General features: G+C 49.6%; 3 protein-coding genes across 3 annotated transcripts; 1 reads left to right on the forward strand and 2 right to left on the reverse strand.

Moving 5' to 3' along the window:
• Positions 1-1372: 1372 nt before the first annotated feature.
• On the reverse strand, positions 1373-5036 carry ATEG_08471 (Pfs, NACHT and Ankyrin domain protein; the record flags this gene model as incomplete). Its single annotated transcript, XM_001217609.1, has 3 exons — positions 1373-3960; positions 4016-4285; positions 4379-5036. 3 exons carry the CDS (start codon positions 5034-5036, stop codon positions 1373-1375), a joined length of 3516 nt encoding a protein of 1171 aa, XP_001217610.1.
• A 3418-nt stretch (positions 5037-8454) lies between these two features.
• On the reverse strand, positions 8455-11634 carry ATEG_08472 (glycoside hydrolase family 31 protein; the record flags this gene model as incomplete). The annotated part of the gene is made up of 4 exons (XM_001217610.1): positions 8455-10126; positions 10176-10346; positions 10463-10867; positions 10937-11634. The coding sequence occupies 4 exons, from the start codon at positions 11632-11634 to the stop codon at positions 8455-8457; spliced, it is 2946 nt and encodes a 981-aa protein (XP_001217611.1).
• A 1456-nt stretch (positions 11635-13090) lies between these two features.
• Positions 13091-14302, forward strand: ATEG_08473 (aldose epimerase family protein; the record flags this gene model as incomplete). Its single annotated transcript, XM_001217611.1, has 1 exon — positions 13091-14302. The coding sequence occupies one exon, from the start codon at positions 13091-13093 to the stop codon at positions 14300-14302; it is 1212 nt and encodes a 403-aa protein (XP_001217612.1).
• Between the last annotated feature and the right edge of the window lie 2472 nt (positions 14303-16774).

Consider the following 16774-nt stretch of genomic DNA (forward strand, 5'->3'; position numbering starts at 1 on the left):
CCTTGGCCTTGCTTCTATCTTTGCTGCCTCGGATCTCAGGACCATCGTGTTAGTTCTCCAGAACCTCTTCGTTGTTCACAGGGGCCGTCTTGCTCCTAGGATAAGTATTAGTTACTCCTCGGACCAGTGGATTCTAGTCACCTTCGTGCTTGAACTATAACACTAGCAGGTTACGCAGCTTAGACGGATACCAGGGTTTGATAATACTCTTCTATAAGCGTAGCCTTTAATTCAGTACCTATATTTATCTTAAATAACTAGGGCTTCGCCCGCAATAAATAGAAATAGAAAGTATTACCGTTAAGATAAAGATTAACTACTTACTAACGACGGCCTAGTAGTAAGACCTCAAACCCAGCTACAAGTTAATAGCGGCCGTGAAGCCCGTGAAGTTATCCAGTAGGAAATCAGAGATAAAGTATCTCTAATTCCGGCAACGCTAACAATGCTTAGGCGTTTATATTAGCTATCACTAGTCTTTAGACCATCCTTTTCATCAGCAAGCATGATTAGCTTGTTTCTTTTCCTAATCTCTCTAACTTAAGCTTCTCGTTCACTCCTTTGTTTCGTCAATATGAATGTTTCTATGTCTACTATTGACATGCTATTGTGACAAAAGTCGAAGCAAAGAAATTATCAAAGCCACACCGGTAGCTAGGATACTCTAGGTTCTCACTATGAAGTCTGACAACGTCGTTAAGATCATTAACAGACATCTTAAGCAGAGATGGCTGAAAGTGGTTAAGCTTAAAGCTAGTGCCCAGTAAAGCTAATCAAAACAAAACATGATGCCACGAAGAGAGGAAGCAGGGGAAAGATCGTACAAGAACTTTCTTTGCATCGAAAAGCTAGCAGCTAGACGACGCTCTTTCTCCTTGGGGATGCGATACCCAACGGGAAGGTGGTAGTTTCGGTGGCGTAAGGCGTTTGGCTCGCTAAAGTTTAAGGTTGCTTAGGCACACCGATGATAATAGGTAGTTCTATAGCTCAAACAATATGAAGTAATGGTGGACAGGCGCCGCTTTGCAGCAAGGAACTCAGGATACCCGAATAGACAGTGTCAAGTTTGACTAGCACATAAGACATCGTCCCTTTATACCCGAGATTATCGGAAAGCATGTAGACTCAACCGGACACATGCTGTCCCAGATTGACACAGTTTGATACGTACTTGCATATCAAATGCGCGGTGTGCATGTCGAACACCCGAGTCCTAATGACTTAATGGATTTCTTCTCTGGAACATAGACCCTTGGTGCATTAAGGTAAGCTGATCTAGTTGATGCTGCGCCGTCTTACATTTCCTTTGTTTCAATTTTACAGGAACAAGAAGAGTCGTCGCCCTGCTACCCCCATTGATCGACATCCGATATCAAATACGGATTCCGCCCATTTGATCACTATCACAGGCGTCTGCTCCACTTTCGATAAGAAGCCTTGCCACTGCCTCATGGCCATATTGCGAGGCCCATGAAAGCGGTGTCCGGCCGTATTGGTCAGCACTGTTGACCTCCGCCCCTTTCTCAATAAGAAGCCTCACCACGGCTTCGTGACCATCCTCCAGAGCCCAGGCAAGAGGTGTCCATCCGTATTTGTCTCTGAAATTGACATCAGCTCCTTTATCGATAAGAAACCTCACGACTTCAACATGGCCGTACTGTGAGGCCCATGAAAGCGGTGTCCGGCCGTATTGGTCAGCACTGTTGACCTCCGCCCCTTTCTCGATAAGAAGCCTCACCACGGCTTCGTGACCATCCTCCAGAGCCCAGGCAAGAGGTGTCCATCCGTGTTTGTCTCTGAAATTGACATCAGCTCCTTTATCCATAAGAAGCCTTGCCACTGCCTCATGGCCGTACTGTGAGGCCCATGAAAGCGGCGTCCAACCAAATCTGATACCGGCGTTGAGCTCCGCTCCTCCATCAATAAGAAGCCTCACTACTTCCTTATGACCATTCATTGACGCCCGTGAAAGTGGTGTCCATCCATCTCGGTCACAAGTATTGACCTCAGCTCCTTTGTCAACGAGAAGCCTTACAGCCGTTTGATGGCCATTCTCAGAAGCACGCGAAAGCGGTGATCGTCCTCCTCCATCTCTATGATCAATGTCCGTTCCGGTCTGAATGATGAGCTTGGTAATAGTGTCGCGCCCGTCTTGAGCAGCCCAAGACAGCGGTGTCCGATTCTCGTACGCTTTGAAATCTTTTCTATTGTTCAGGCCCTCTGTAAGATCCATACCGTCGTATATATGCGATGGCAACATTAAAAGAGCAGCGACAGTGTCCTTATAACCGCTCGCTAACGCAGCGAATAACGGGTACCTGTATCTCTCCCCAGGAGCACAATCTTGCGGGTCCTCTTTGAGCCTGATGCGGACGAGCTCCGAGTAGCCGTTGTCCGCGAGAACATAGATCAGGCTTGCATCCTGGGTATATCTGCGAACCTTGAATTTTTCAAAGGCGTTGCGGATTTTGATCCAATTGGAAAGTTGAAAAGCAGACAAGAAGTCTCCTTGGGGAAGTAACTTGGCGGCAATGTTGGCATGGTCGAGGATGTATTGACCCGCGTATTTTAGAAAAGGAAGCTTGTTCAAGGTCCGCGTTGTCCAGTCCGAGCTTGGAACTGAGGCCAGATTTCTGAGCGATGCGTCTACCGATGGATGGTTCATGTAGAGGCAGCAACATTGTGTGAGCCTTTCATGACCTAGGCCCTCGTAATCCAGCCCGATCTCAGGCCATAATTCACACAAGCCCTTGTCTTTAATAAGGAAGTCTCGGACAGACTCATGCACGAACTGCACAGTTGGCTGTTTGGACTTTGTAACTTCTGCTAGCCCCTTTGAAGAATGAACGACATACCTATCGAACTGGTTCAAACCCACGCTTGAATCGGATATGGTGATATCTGGAACTTGGCAATCAGTGAGACCCACGAGTGACAAGCCACTCCACATCGCATGATAAAACTCCTTTGGTCGTAACGGGCGTTTTGCGTACAGAATCCAAAGAATGCAAAGAAGGAGAGCCTCTATGTCCTCACTGTCGCGTCTCAAAATGTCCTTGAACAATTCACTAAGGTCACTCGGTATCTTAGCAAGTCTCTTTCTGAGGAACATCGCTCCATGTCGATCCTCCTTGTTAAGTATATCGATAACCAAAACTAGCCACATGAAGACGCCCGCCGCTTTTTCAAGAAGCGTAGATCGCAGCTCTTCGGCAAGTAATGGGTCGCTAATTCGTAGACGGCTAGCAGCGTAGGTCTCTAAGTCTTTAGCATGGCCTGGCTGATCCTCCAGTGTCAGACGGATCCCTTGTCGAATGTCAATATATGGATAGTGTCGACTAGAGAAACATATTCGAAACGGGATCCCCTTAGCTGAACATTGTTCCGTGAGGTCTTCAAAGAACTGGACCATATCAATAACTTGTTGTTCGTCGCATTCGTCAAGACCATCGACGAAGCAAGTAAATTCGCGTAAACCAAGTTGGGAGACCGAGTTATAAAAAAGGTCTTTCAGGCTGTTCAAGGGAGGACAACCACTAAGTCTTCCAGGAACAAGCTCGGGATCGTCGAAGATTGCCTGGAGGTCTGGATAACCTTCAAGGAGCTGAAGTAGCAAGGACCGATACATTCCGAGGACGGTCTTTTCTAGATCCTCACCCCTCGCATTGAAGAAAAAGGAAGCTGTGACACTGTTCTTAGATTGCGCCCTTCTCCTCATGCGCTCGTGTGCAAATTTCATAATTGTTGACTTGCCGGCACCTGGCTTACCCCTAATCCACAGGAAACCACGGTGCTGTGTCAATGCAGCTCGATCGAGCCAATCCTTGTATGTAGGATGGCTAATAAACCAGTGGCACGTCTTAGAATGGGCGGCCTTGATGTTCACTCTGCGGGAATCAATCCGCTCGAACCTAAGGGAATTTAACAAATGTTGCCGGCGTTCATCGCACGGGCCATCGACTGCTTAGAATGAGCAAAACTGGTTTGAGGGCCCCAAAACACGGATAGGACTTACTCAAATCATCCTTGCACCTCTTATTTGTATGCGTGTGAGTCACAGGTATCTCCTCGAGAAGTTCCCGGGCGTATGCCGCCGCAGTTGCTGCGGCGTACCTCTGCCATTCTTTACTCTTATGAGAGTCTGAGTAATCACAGACACCCCGGATCGGAAGGCAGGGAAGAATATCAACCAGTCCAGCAGTCTCCATTTCGAAGCATATGATGTCCAATTGTCGAGCTACGTTATCTCGAGTCGTGCCACTTCTCATGACCTGGTTCCCCGAAGCTATTGCGCCGTAGTGGATTATTATCTCGGTCCCAATTCGGCTACTCCGTTTCACTAGCTTTGACTGATCGCATCCATCACAGCCATGGGTACCAGGTTCGTGGTCATATGTCGCGTGGAAAAGACGGTCTGGCATTGTTGGGCGACTATATGCGGGTTGGCGACCTAGCTTCTGTTGCAGGATTGTTGGGACTCGACTGGGACTCAATTCGTGCTTCGAGCGTAGGGCAGACACAACCGTCCCAAGCGACTGGTGAGGAATCCTGGGTACTGCTGTTCGCAATAGGTGTCCGTCGTCGATAACTTTGCCAAGATCACACTGCATCACTCTTGTTCCAACAACGACATCACCCAAACGCAGATCAGCTCTACTTGGTACACCGCCACCGATCCCTACCATCATGCAGATGCGAATCCTTGGGAACGTTCGCAACATGTTGGTCGCGACTATCGCTGCATTGTTTGTGCCATACTGCCCGTCCGGTAAACACGCAACGACCACATTGTGCTCCTTGATGTGCCCGAGGACGTAGGTATTGCTGTCGTCTGTATGCTTTGACAGGGGTTCGTGGGTCTCGTCCAGCATAGCCCGAGCTGCTGCCATTTCTATATGCAGTGCACAGATCCAGCCGACTGTGTACCAGTCATGCCGTGGATTCGGAAGACCACCGTGGATCGTCTTCTGTCGCTTCGGCTGGTGCGATAGAATCGTCTCGGGACGCTCGTTAACGTCTAATACATCCTCGTCCATTCTGACTAGACGCAGTTTCAGCAATGATCCAGGGCGACGCTATATTTCTGGAGAGCCGACCAAAAATATCAAGGGATCCCACCCATGAGACAGCGACAACTTTGAAAGATACTGATGTATTAAGGCTTATCGAGTTTGGCAGAGCTGGCAGAAGGAAATACACTGAACGGATGCCGAGGGAGTCTAAACTACCGCGTATAATACCGCTTAATCTGGATGGTTGCAAGGACTTGAATTCATCTAGATCTATCAAAAATGATGGCCGTATTTATGATTAATCTTGACCGCTATTTCGGGGCTTGATGGTCCGCATCGGTGTCTTTGGGCGAGGTGCAGGGGCTGTTGTTATACCCAATCTGTATGGGCGGTAAAGCCCTGGCAGGCAATACGAGCCACCCTGGTTTGGCATATGCACAGCCTCACGACGCCCTGGTTTGAGACAGCCTCGTCCAAACAGAACAGGCGCGATACTGTATGCTGGTGACCACTTCATAGCGTACGTCGTAGTCTACAGATCGAGTCCAACAGAGAAAATTCACCTACTTGGAATATCTTTATTCCTTTATTCAGGAATGTTCAACCTCAACAAGGTTACACTAATTACCTCGCACATATTCCCGTCTCCCCCGCCTAGGCATATACACCTAACACCGAGTTGCAAATCATCAACAACACAATCACCAAGTACTATTCATCAATCGCGGGTAAGGCCCGGCGGTCTTTGGAGCATCCATAACCTCGAGGCACGTAGCCCTTGGCGTGGGATGGCAGACGTGACCCAGCACCGGGCAGATACGCTATGGAAGTTTCATATCTGCGCCAGGATCAACAAGCAATCGGACCAGCTCAGAATAACCTATTTCTATCGCCACCTGGGCTACTGTTCTGCAGGAAATGTTGGCAGTGGCTTTGAATCTCTGGGCTTATTTTTCTCCTGACGGCCGCCCAGATCGTGGCCGCAACATTGGCATCTGACCGTGGTTCAGGAGCAGCATGACCAGAGGAACATTGCCTAGCCTCGCAGCCCGGATAAGTGCAGTTAAATCCTCCGCTCCTAACCATCGCGAAAATTCAAGTCAGAGTCCCTATAGGAGGGGATGAGACGGGAGAGACGGCTTGCATTTTACGAAGTTGCAGTGCACGCGGCGTGCAAGAAAGATACTGACAAGGTGGTGTCCTGCTGGCACCCGCTGCTCGACTATGAGCGAGAGGGCTCTGATGTACGGCACGTGGTCCGCTTTCAGCATGAAAATTCTGACGAAATCCTGGGCTCTTCCTTTTATCGATCTCAAAGGGACCGCGTCCATCTCGTGAGGAGGCACTGAAATTCGTTCAGCGCCGTGATCCAGACAGAGATGGACAAGACTGAGACGTCCATTCTCTATAACCCGGTCCAGAGTTAATAGAGGGGTTATGCGGGAAATGCATAGTCGAATCTGTTAAATCATCACCTATCTGATCAAAGACAAGCATCCGGATACTTGGCTCAACCAAATAGCAGAGGACCTGGAAGAACACATCGCCGTCATACTATTAGGTATTGACGTTTTTGATCCGAAGTCACCTGCTTAAAGCCTGCCGTCATGGCGACAAGAGATGAGAAGTACCAGCATGGTATATGATACTTGCACATCAATAGCCATCGCGAACTGCTGTCCCATTTTGAACTCCAAGCCAGTAAAACAGCCGAGGCCGCGTCTAAAATGCGATAACAGACTTCTGCCGCCAGACTGGTCATAGTCATAATCAATGAACGGGTCGATTTTGAGCCTATCGCGCATGCGGCCGCCGTCAGAGTGAGACGGAGTATTCGGTGGAGGAGACTTCTCTGGACTTAGCTTGGCAGCAGCCGTTGGTGCATCTTAACCATCGTCTGCGCATCTTGGATTATTGACATAATCATCCCCGTCTGAGACTCAGTGTCGGCCCATGTCTGAATTTAGTTCTTGACTTAGCATGTTCCAAGCGCTCCAGCAATCTTGTCGTACCGGCTCGCAGGTCTTGTAGCTGCCTATACACTGTAGGCTCCGCACTCCCACCCTAGGCTCCTAAATCCCGATTTAGAGGAGATGTATCCGAGTGAGGATGAGAGTTAGTCGAGCCCTCTGACCCCCTTCTAGTATCATGAGAGCGAACGGCCCAGAAGGACCGCCCAGCATTCGCGTAGAGTACCATATATGCGCCAACAGAGTGCTTGCTCATCGGTTTCTCAAAGAGGATTTGATTGAAGGATCACCAATATGCCATGCATATAGCATATTTTCTCCTCTGTTCACGAGGCGCACAGCAGAGGGCGGGCATTGATTTGGTTCCTGCACGGACTGGGACGCGTAGACGCGTCAGTTGGTGGTTGCCTGAGGCCTGAGGCCATCCACCTTTCATAGGACCATAGCTGAGCACCTTTCGGTTTCAAGGGTCGCTTACCTTTACTCTTTGAAAGTAAACGGTTCGATTAGTGGGGATGGTAAATTTATTCATGGCATTCCGTTAAGGACTTTATCGCGTGGTGACATGCGTGAAGCTCCCATGTGAGCAGCCAAGTAACAAGACAAGGTCAACCACTGGTCACGACCGTCGGAAACAGTTGGCCAATGTACACTGTCAAAATAAGCGAAAAGCTTATCGGTGAAACCCTGTCTGCCTTTCTCAGTTCTTGGCGCTCAGCGTCGGATAGCGCCGTTGCAGTGGCCACACCAACGCTGTCTCTGGGCACTGTTGCCTCTATCCAGCACAACTGCCCGCGAGGAAAGCTTCGGGGTTCTACAGTTAAATATAAATATCGGACGACAGAGACCGTTCATAATAGTCCACACTGAAGTTCCGTATGTTTTCCTGATGCCTGAATGTGGAGAACATATACATGCTTTTTCACTTCTGTACTACGCTTGTGCTGATAAGTTATCAATGAAGTCACGCTCTTTTCCAGGTCTGTTGCCTGCGTTCAACCGCTGGACGGTACCAGCGCAGGGTTCTACTAGAAGCAGCGGCCGTTACGGCTAGCAACAGGACCTGGCATGCCATGAAATATTATAGTCCGTGTAAAGGTATATTCATTAAGCCTAAGGATTATTCAAGTCTGTTCTATCCTTCCATCTCCAAAGATTGTCACCATATTCCATACAATGAGTTCTCAGGCGTGGGGAACTGTGCAGTAACGCCGTGCCATAGCACGCGAATTCTTAGCAAGGGCATGAATAGGGACTGACCAACGAACTGACACTGTTCTATTCTGTATGCATGCAAGTGTAGGAAAAAATTTTCGGGCAGAATATATAGGGGCTAAGATGTCACAGACATAGAGCGTGGTTAGTCGATTACCAGTCGCTCAACCGATGGCTTAGGTCCTTGATAAGAGAGATAGCCGCATACATTACTCAACCTCCTACCATCCCCGAGCATAACGTACGGCATTGGGTGACTACCACTCCAGGGTCCAACGGTCTCCAGTCCATGCCAATACGTCGAATCCTGAAACAACTAAGGTCTGTTTCGGCTTGTCAAAGTGAATATGTCTGCGATGAACAGGGCGACCGTTGAACTTGACAGCACGGCCCACGAATTCAACACCCAAGATGGTGATATTCCTCAGGCTGTTGCCATCAACCCATCCCCCTTGGCTAACAACAGCCTCGAGCTTCCTCTGTTGGACGGTGAATTCCGCAGTAAGGGTAGCGTCTGGTTGGACGCTCACACCATCGTCCAGATACAAGTCACCGGTAGCTTCGCCATTCTTATCCAGGGCCACGAGCACATCCCAGGGACTCTGTCGCGCATCTCTCGTCGTGAGTGCAGGCTGTTGTAGCGGGAGGACAGACCCGCCACGTACAAAGACCGGAATGTGGCCCAGAGGAGCATTGATGGTTGTGTTCGCCTGAGATGGCACTGGCACGGCGGTCTGGTTGTACCAATCATACCATTTTTCGCTACCCTCAATCAACCCAGGGAGGACGCCATTAACTGACGTTGCTCCAGGCTCAAGGACGGGAATGACCAGAATAGAGGGTCCTAATAGGAACTGTCGATCTGCGCCGGCGAGGGATGGATCGTTAGGAAATTCCCATGCAAGAGCCCTCATGACCGTGTGTCCTGCGGTATGAGCGTGATAGAAGAGAGTGTAAAGGTACGGCAAAAGCTGGTACCGGACAGTCATGGCTGTCTTACTTGCATCAATAACAGAAGCCCATGTATATGCCTCCTGACTGATGGCCCCGAGAATATTATGGTTTCGGTAGAAGGGGAAGAATGCGCTCAACTGCATCCAGCGGTTGCATAGCTCCATATCAGTATTATCCGCAAAGCCACAAGTGTCGGAACCAAACATCGGGACACCAAGTAGTGACATTTGGAGAGCCTGCGGGATCGAAAAAGCCATGCTTGGCCAGTTAGACCAGTTGTCGCCACCCCAGTGCCCAGCGAAGGCACCGGACCCAGAAAAGGTAGAGCGGGCGATGATGAATGGGCGGTGGCCAGGGAAAATTTCAGACAAGGCCGCATAGGTGGCCTTGATGATGCCATGGCCCCAAAGGTTGTGCATGTCATATTCCAGAGTGCCCTCGGCGTGGGTGGCATTGGGTGAGATGGCAGCGACACCCAAAGGGCCCTTGACGTTGTTGATGGCATACGGGGGATAATTGACATCACGGAAACCAGGAGTAGGGGTAGTGCGGACATAGGAAGCGGTGCTTGTAGAGGTGGTTGCAGGATAAGCGCTGGAGAACGAAGCAAGCGCTGAAGATGCAGCGGCAGCCTCGGTAGAGTTGGTGACATTGAAGCCCTCAGGGTACTTGAGCACCGGATTCCTAGTCTCGCCAGGGAGGGAAAAAGGGGGATGCACAGGGTTGAGGTGGAGGTTGCCACTTCCGCAACTTCCAACACAGAAAGAGGATATTTCGCTCATGTCAACCCATGCTCCATCATACGCGGTCTTCTGATGGTAAAGGACCATTTCATCGATCCACCATTGCTCAGCGCCTTCAGATAACCAGTCAGGAAAGACAGTGTACCCAGGCCAGACCGAACCAATATAGAGGCTACCATCCGGATTCGTCAGGAACGAGCCAGTTTTGTTGCCCCTCTCGAATGTCGGATATCTGGCAAGAAGTAAGCACGTTGATATCGATGGATGGAAAGCTGACTTACGCATCACTCTCAATCTTGGGGTTGGGAATGTAAATGGCAGAATCAAATATGGGAACATAGTGTCTGCCACCCTCGTGGAGACGCTCAAGGAATCTGTTACCTGCCTCGTAATCAAACCCGACTGGCTCATTTTCAAAGTCCCGGTACCGTAGCATCCAATCAATATCAGTCCTTGAGTTTCGTCAGTCGGGTGGGCCACACGCGGTTGTGAGTAAACAAGCAAAGGTAATGAAAGAAACCATAGCCCTCCCCGTCAGACAGGGAGCGCAAAAAAAAAAATCACCTACCAAACCGTTTCAAGTGGGATTCCGAATTTGATGTGATTATTCACAACATCCTCAAGGTCATTCCAGCTCTTGTATCCCCACCGGCATTGATGAAAACCAAAGGTCCAGTATTGTTGCAACGCAGGCAGTCCTACAGCTTTCAAATATGACGTGGTCACCTCTGGTTGTGTTGGACCTGAAAAGAAGTACAAGTCAATGCTGCCACCAATGGCCCGCCATGTGATCCCGTCTGGTTGCAGGACAATGTCTTGCCCATGCGCATTCCGAGAGTAGACTCCGTGAGAGAGAGAGGTGTAGGTCTTGTTCGGTTCGACCTCATTGGTCGTCACTAATGTGAGATCACCGGAAGGAGACTGGGTAAAGTACCGGGTCTCCAGATAGAAAGGATGTGTGCCGTAGACATTGCTTCATATAACGTTAGTGAATTCAGGGGAGAACACCCGAACAAAGATGACGGGGAAAGAAACCACATACATATCGACCGTGGCGCCAGCATCGGCTGCGTAGAAGGTCTTTGTGTAATTATTGCCCAGCCTGAAAGCATGGACAGACTCGCCCAGTCCATATATATTGTAGTTCTCTGGGAGCTGACTTGTAAACTCAATAAATTGGCTTTCAAAGACTAGCTTCTTCCCCTTGGTAGAGAAAAGAACGTCCTTTGTCGACTTTCTTAACACCTCGAACCCAAAACTTGGCTCATTGGTCCAGGAGAATTCCAAGTCGGAGTCGACATTGGACTCTTCCAATCCAGGTTTTGCTATCACCCCCGGGGGGATGATATACTGAGTTGCATTCTCACCGATGTATGTTGGCACGATCTCAACGTGCAACCGATCTGTTGTCTGGTATTCGACCGTGAGATTCAGGGAGCCGATATCTGTGCCATAAACGTTGCACGCATTGCCTGCCAGAGACAGTAAGGCTGTCAGCCCGGAGGCTGTCTTTTTGACATTAGACGCAACATAACCGGTGCAGGCTGCCTGTGCATCAACAGCCAATGGATCCCTAATATTGGGAAGCACGGGCGGAGCTTCGTTCGCCGACACAGGAAGTGTGTATTGAGGGCCGAAGGAAGATGAGACCGCTGGGGTGGATTGTGCCTGGGCCTTGACCATAAGCCAACACACAAACAGCCGGCCCAAGGTCTCCTTACAGTTGAGTGAGGGGCCCATGGCTCGATACCGATGCCAGAAATTAAGAAAGCAAGAGTAAAAGGTCCTTTTTCAGATAGGTCGGGTTGCTCTATATTTTCGAGAGGCTACACTGTTACCATCGAGAAAAGTGGTGTTGAATATATAGTGCCCAACGAACGCACCAACCCAGCGTATTCCGAGCCAGAAATCAACATTTGCCGTATTTGCGCTACGCCAAGACATACCACTGCGAGTTGCGTTTCACAAGCTACATTAACCGCTGGAAGGGCTTGCAGCATTTCCTGCGTACTTCATGCTTTAGCTCCAAATCACGGAGTAATATCGGTCTCCCTCCAGTCAAATGGAGATGTTAGGAACGCTGGTTGGGTAGGCATTAACTGTGGGGTATGTTCTGTAGTGGGTCGCGCGGGATACGGATGATCACCCCAACGCTGCAGAGATTCTCCGAAATTTGCAGCTCGGGGTTCTGAGTGCAGTCGAGATCCACTGATAACTTCATGTTGTACTGCGTCCGCTCAAGGTTAGCCAATGGTATACTCGGCATCAGGACACAAGAGACACGAGACGCCGGCAAGCTTTACACTGGTTATCATACAAATACAACAGTTAAGTTCTGTCGGTCCCGAACGCTCGTATCGACATTGTGAGCCCCTTCGGTAAGCCGGTATGGCCGTTCTGTCATCACCGCTTGTTGAATATGATGGAACCATCAGCCATTGCATTTACTGGAATACAGCTTGCTCGGCAAACTTAACGTCTCGGATACCTCCTACCCGCGAAAGAACGGGCTCGCGCGGCGTACTTGCAATCCCCTTCTAATCCAGGAATGAATACAGACAAAGTTGAATATGAGACCGATGAGGCTAATTTCCAACCAACGATCAGTCAAGGAACCTAGCCGACGAGGGCAGAAATGGAATCCTGCAATATTCAAAGAAGGAAGGGCATTTCGTTCTATGTGTGGCATAATGTGCCGCGTTCCATTCAGTGGTGTACACAGGGTCAGGACAAGCGACTCCGGCCATAACCACCTAAATTATCCAGGACTTGCCCGATGCAGCAGGCTGATAGCTTGGTGATCCCATCATCTGGAACTGGCACCACAGCCCACTGACTAGTTAAGTTTGTAGGAGTGACCACAATAACCCATTATCCGGAAAGACACTTTCAGTCCGTGTTTAGATCGTTTGCAGAGGCAAAGAATCGTGTTTTCCGGAAAACGGGCCACCAATAGAAATATCCATTCCGCCACTCCTAGCAGTGAATGGTGGCTGGATTCGTTTTGTTTCGAGGACAACGTTCAGAACACGGAGCTACATTAGTTCGTCTTCTCCCACGTTCGCACATTGTGTTTCCCTCAAATATTCTCGCACTCCTTTATCTAAAACGCCCCGATTGAGAGGCGCAGAGTTTTCTTCACGCCTGCTTCACTACAAGCATCCGAAATTGAGTGCCTGCGGGAACTGAGGTCAACATGAATCTCAAGCAGTCTATGGCAGCCCTTCTATGGGCGTCGATGGTGGTTTTGGGGGAGAGTAGCCCAGAACCGCGACCGGCGGCGGATCCATTCGAAGTCTTTACGATCACGGCAGACAACATTACGGCCAGACTCATCCCGTACGGAGCTCGCCTGATTTCTCTACATGTACCCGACAAGGAGGGCACCCCGCAGGATGTCGTTGTCGGCTATGATGACCCAACCCAGTATCTCAACGATACCCAAACCAGTCATACCTACTTTGGAGCTGTCATTGGCCGTATTGCCAATCGCATTAAGAACGGTTCATTCACCCTGGACGGAACTGAATACAACATCCCTAAAAACCACGATGCCCTGTACACCCTGCATGGCGGAAACGTTGGCTACGATCAGCAAAATTGGACTGTGACGGCTTACACGTCTTCTTCTGTGACATTTGCTCTCTACGACAATGCGGCAGAAGGCTTTCCAGGTGACATTTTCACTCATGCGACATACACCGTTGACTCCAAGCGAACTCCGGATAACCCCCAGGGATCCCCAAGGCTGGTGACGGAGCTGATCTCTCTCGCTCTCACCGAATCTACTCCCATCATGCTTTCAAACCACATTTACTGGAACTTGAATGCGTTCAAGCAACCCACTATTCTTGACGATGCCTGGCTTCAGCTTCCGTTATCTAGGAGGTTTATCGAAACAGACAGCAATCAAATTCCTACCGGCGTTATCGCCATCGTTGAGGATAGCGACCATAACAGCATGGACTTTACTTCCGGTAAGACTATTGGTCAAGATATATCCTATACTGAAGGGTTGTGCGGACCTGGTTGCATCGGCTACGACCACTGCTTCATCATTGACCGTGATTCCCTCTATGCCACTGCCGATGACAATTTGGTTCCGGCACTTCGATGGCACTCCAGCACCACAGGGATCAGCATGGAGGTTGCGACCAATCAGCCCGCAATACAAGTCTTTACGTGTCTGAACATGGACGGAACAATTCCTGTTAAGCCCTCTCAGGTGGAGCGTAACGGAAAAGACAAAGAGGCCGCTGGGTCTGTTGAGAAATACGGCTGTCTTGCGATTGAGCCTGAAGGCTGGGTTGATTCTATCAACCATCCTGAGTGGGGCCAGGACGTGGTCTACTCTCCAGGGGACCTTCCAGCCATTAACTACGCGACCTACACTTTCGGTACTATCTGAAGCGGTCAGGATTCGACCCAGGCAGGTCCAACCGCTTCAAAATTTTCATTCTGGGACAGAAATACCGTGGCCGAGTTATATGTGCTTACTTCTGCTTTGCACAATGGGCGGCGTGGATTTTTGGTTATGTCTAAATGCTGGACTTATATTCTGTGCGATAAATCATATGTTTGTTGAATATTGAACCCTCTGCTGCCGCCAAATGTCCCCGTCTCAGTCAACGCCAGACCCTATGCAAGGAATCCTCTACGGTAACCATCGGACGCAGAGAAACCTGAAATCTAGGCACGATTAGGACTACCGTCCTCTGTCCGTGGACGAGTATATTACCCACGATCAAATAGAGCGCTCCGCTGGCCGGCGTGCCCGGTATTTCAATGGGATATGTAGGCACAACTTGGGGATTTAGAACATGGGCGATTGGGAATGAGGGACCATGTAGTTAAGCTGCTTGGAGATCGGAATATGCCTGCCGAACTGCATCCTCTGTATGCCCAACTCGCAGTGCGGAGAGGGCGACGAGCAATTTCCTCCACCTCATACTTTGCGCTATAGACTCATCTTTGTCAGAACCGCCAAGCGAATGTAGGACTATGCATGACCTTTACCGGAATTGCTCAGCGGGAATTTCCACGAGCAGCTTCGGGCCTGGACTCGGCTTCTCCATTGCCAAGCCAGAGACCACAGTCAGGCAAGGTCAGAGTGAGCATTTGGGCCTCGTATTCGCCCCACCATAAAAAAGGTTGAAAGGAGCCATCAACTGTATTTCTCAGCAGCTCAGTCGAGAGCTCTGATAAGGCGTTAGACAACAATCTAAAACAGAATGACGGTAGGAGTAAACTTAAGAGGGCCAAAATGGGTCCGGCCCGTGCTGGGTGGCCGGTGACCCGTTAGCGCCACTTTAATCTCATGCCTTGGACTAACATTCGTGGGGCACAACTATAGATCCGCCAGACTTGCAGCGAAATCTATTATAGTTTCAGATCCGGGACAAACAGTTTTTGCTCTGGAAGAGTCTGTTAGCATGATTAAGCTGTCCTGTGCCTCTCGACGTTGGGTGGTTGTGAGGGCCTTGCTGCAGGGTAATCCGACGACAGCTTTAACTAAGTGGTTTCACTTCCGTCAGATGCCCCGTCTCGTAAAGCCGTTGATCGGGTCTTCTCGGCTGACCAACGTACGGAACTCGCTTCTTCTACAAATCCGAGTACGTGTATTCGGACTTATTCTGGCGATAATCCCGTAATATCACCGACCGGCTGATAGATAGGTACCGCTCGGCATTTGGTTCACTAACCCTGGTTGGGGGCGGAATATGGATGGCTCAGAGAACGGCTCTCTTCTTGGCAGGGATGCCGCCGATTTCTGGGGTGAACGGTCCGTTGAACGTCAGGGTGGGGGGAAGGGGCGGAAGCTGAGGCGATACGTGCGGATCTGTGCAGATTAAACCTCCACGTGTACACATGGAGATTATAAGTGGGCGAACGAGATCGTTACATACTGCGATTCAGCCCATTCGCTTCGCAATTAGCGAGCCTCTGCGTTATGGATATTACTTGGTAGAGATCCATACTGTCATGCTGAGGAATATAGATCAGCGTCTCAACAATAATTCCCCGAAACGGCCAATACGAGGGTCGAGATAATGACCCAATGACCCACTCTTTACGCTTCGTGAAAGTCAATTCTCGGCACGCCGAGAAGCTGACCCAGTCATGGTAAACCGAACACCCACAGTGATCACACTCGGCGCTACCCAGTATCTACTGTACTAAACAAAACGGGGACCAAAGAACATAAGTACCTTCGGCGACTCACAACGCGGGCCCAAACCGCCGATTGGTAGTGTCGCCTTTCAGTCTTCTGCATTCAAAGCTAAGGGCCACAGCTATGGTACAACAGTAGCCAGCTCACCCCCCGTAGTGTGGGTTCATATTGTTAGAACGTGGTATCCTGGTTTCTCTCATACAGCGAGCACCACCACGTGATGATTTTCTTGACCCTCCAGGTTGATCTCGGCTCCCCCGTTTGTCGCGGCCATATCAGGATAGGTGTACCCCGTAGGCGATGTATTGAAACGTAAGCTCAAATCGATAGTAGACCCGCGGAAACAGAGCACATCAATGCTTCGTAAACAGAATCCTCTATCTAGAAGACACATATGTTGTCGAGAACTTGCGGTGCTTGACCCTCCCTGATAGACAGCGTCCAATCTCATCAAGTCTGTTCTCTATATCTGTTCATCAGTTTGGAGTTGTAGACCAAGATATGCTCGCTCAATGAAGTCTGCTAACTAACGTCGTTCTGTATATAAGTCGAACGTCACCGATGCCGTATGGAATATTACTAGATCAAACGCATAAGAAGTTCTGAATCTATATAACTGGCAAATTAATGTTGACTAAATACACCAATACAACGGGCCAGCTGTCCAGCTGGCCAGCTAAACCCAGAATGAGAAACGATACAAAACGT

Source organism: Aspergillus terreus, genomic scaffold, assembly GCF_000149615.1.
Source record: "Aspergillus terreus NIH2624 scaffold_12 genomic scaffold, whole genome shotgun sequence".
In the NCBI taxonomy this organism is placed as follows: Eukaryota; Fungi; Ascomycota; class Eurotiomycetes; order Eurotiales; family Aspergillaceae; genus Aspergillus; species Aspergillus terreus.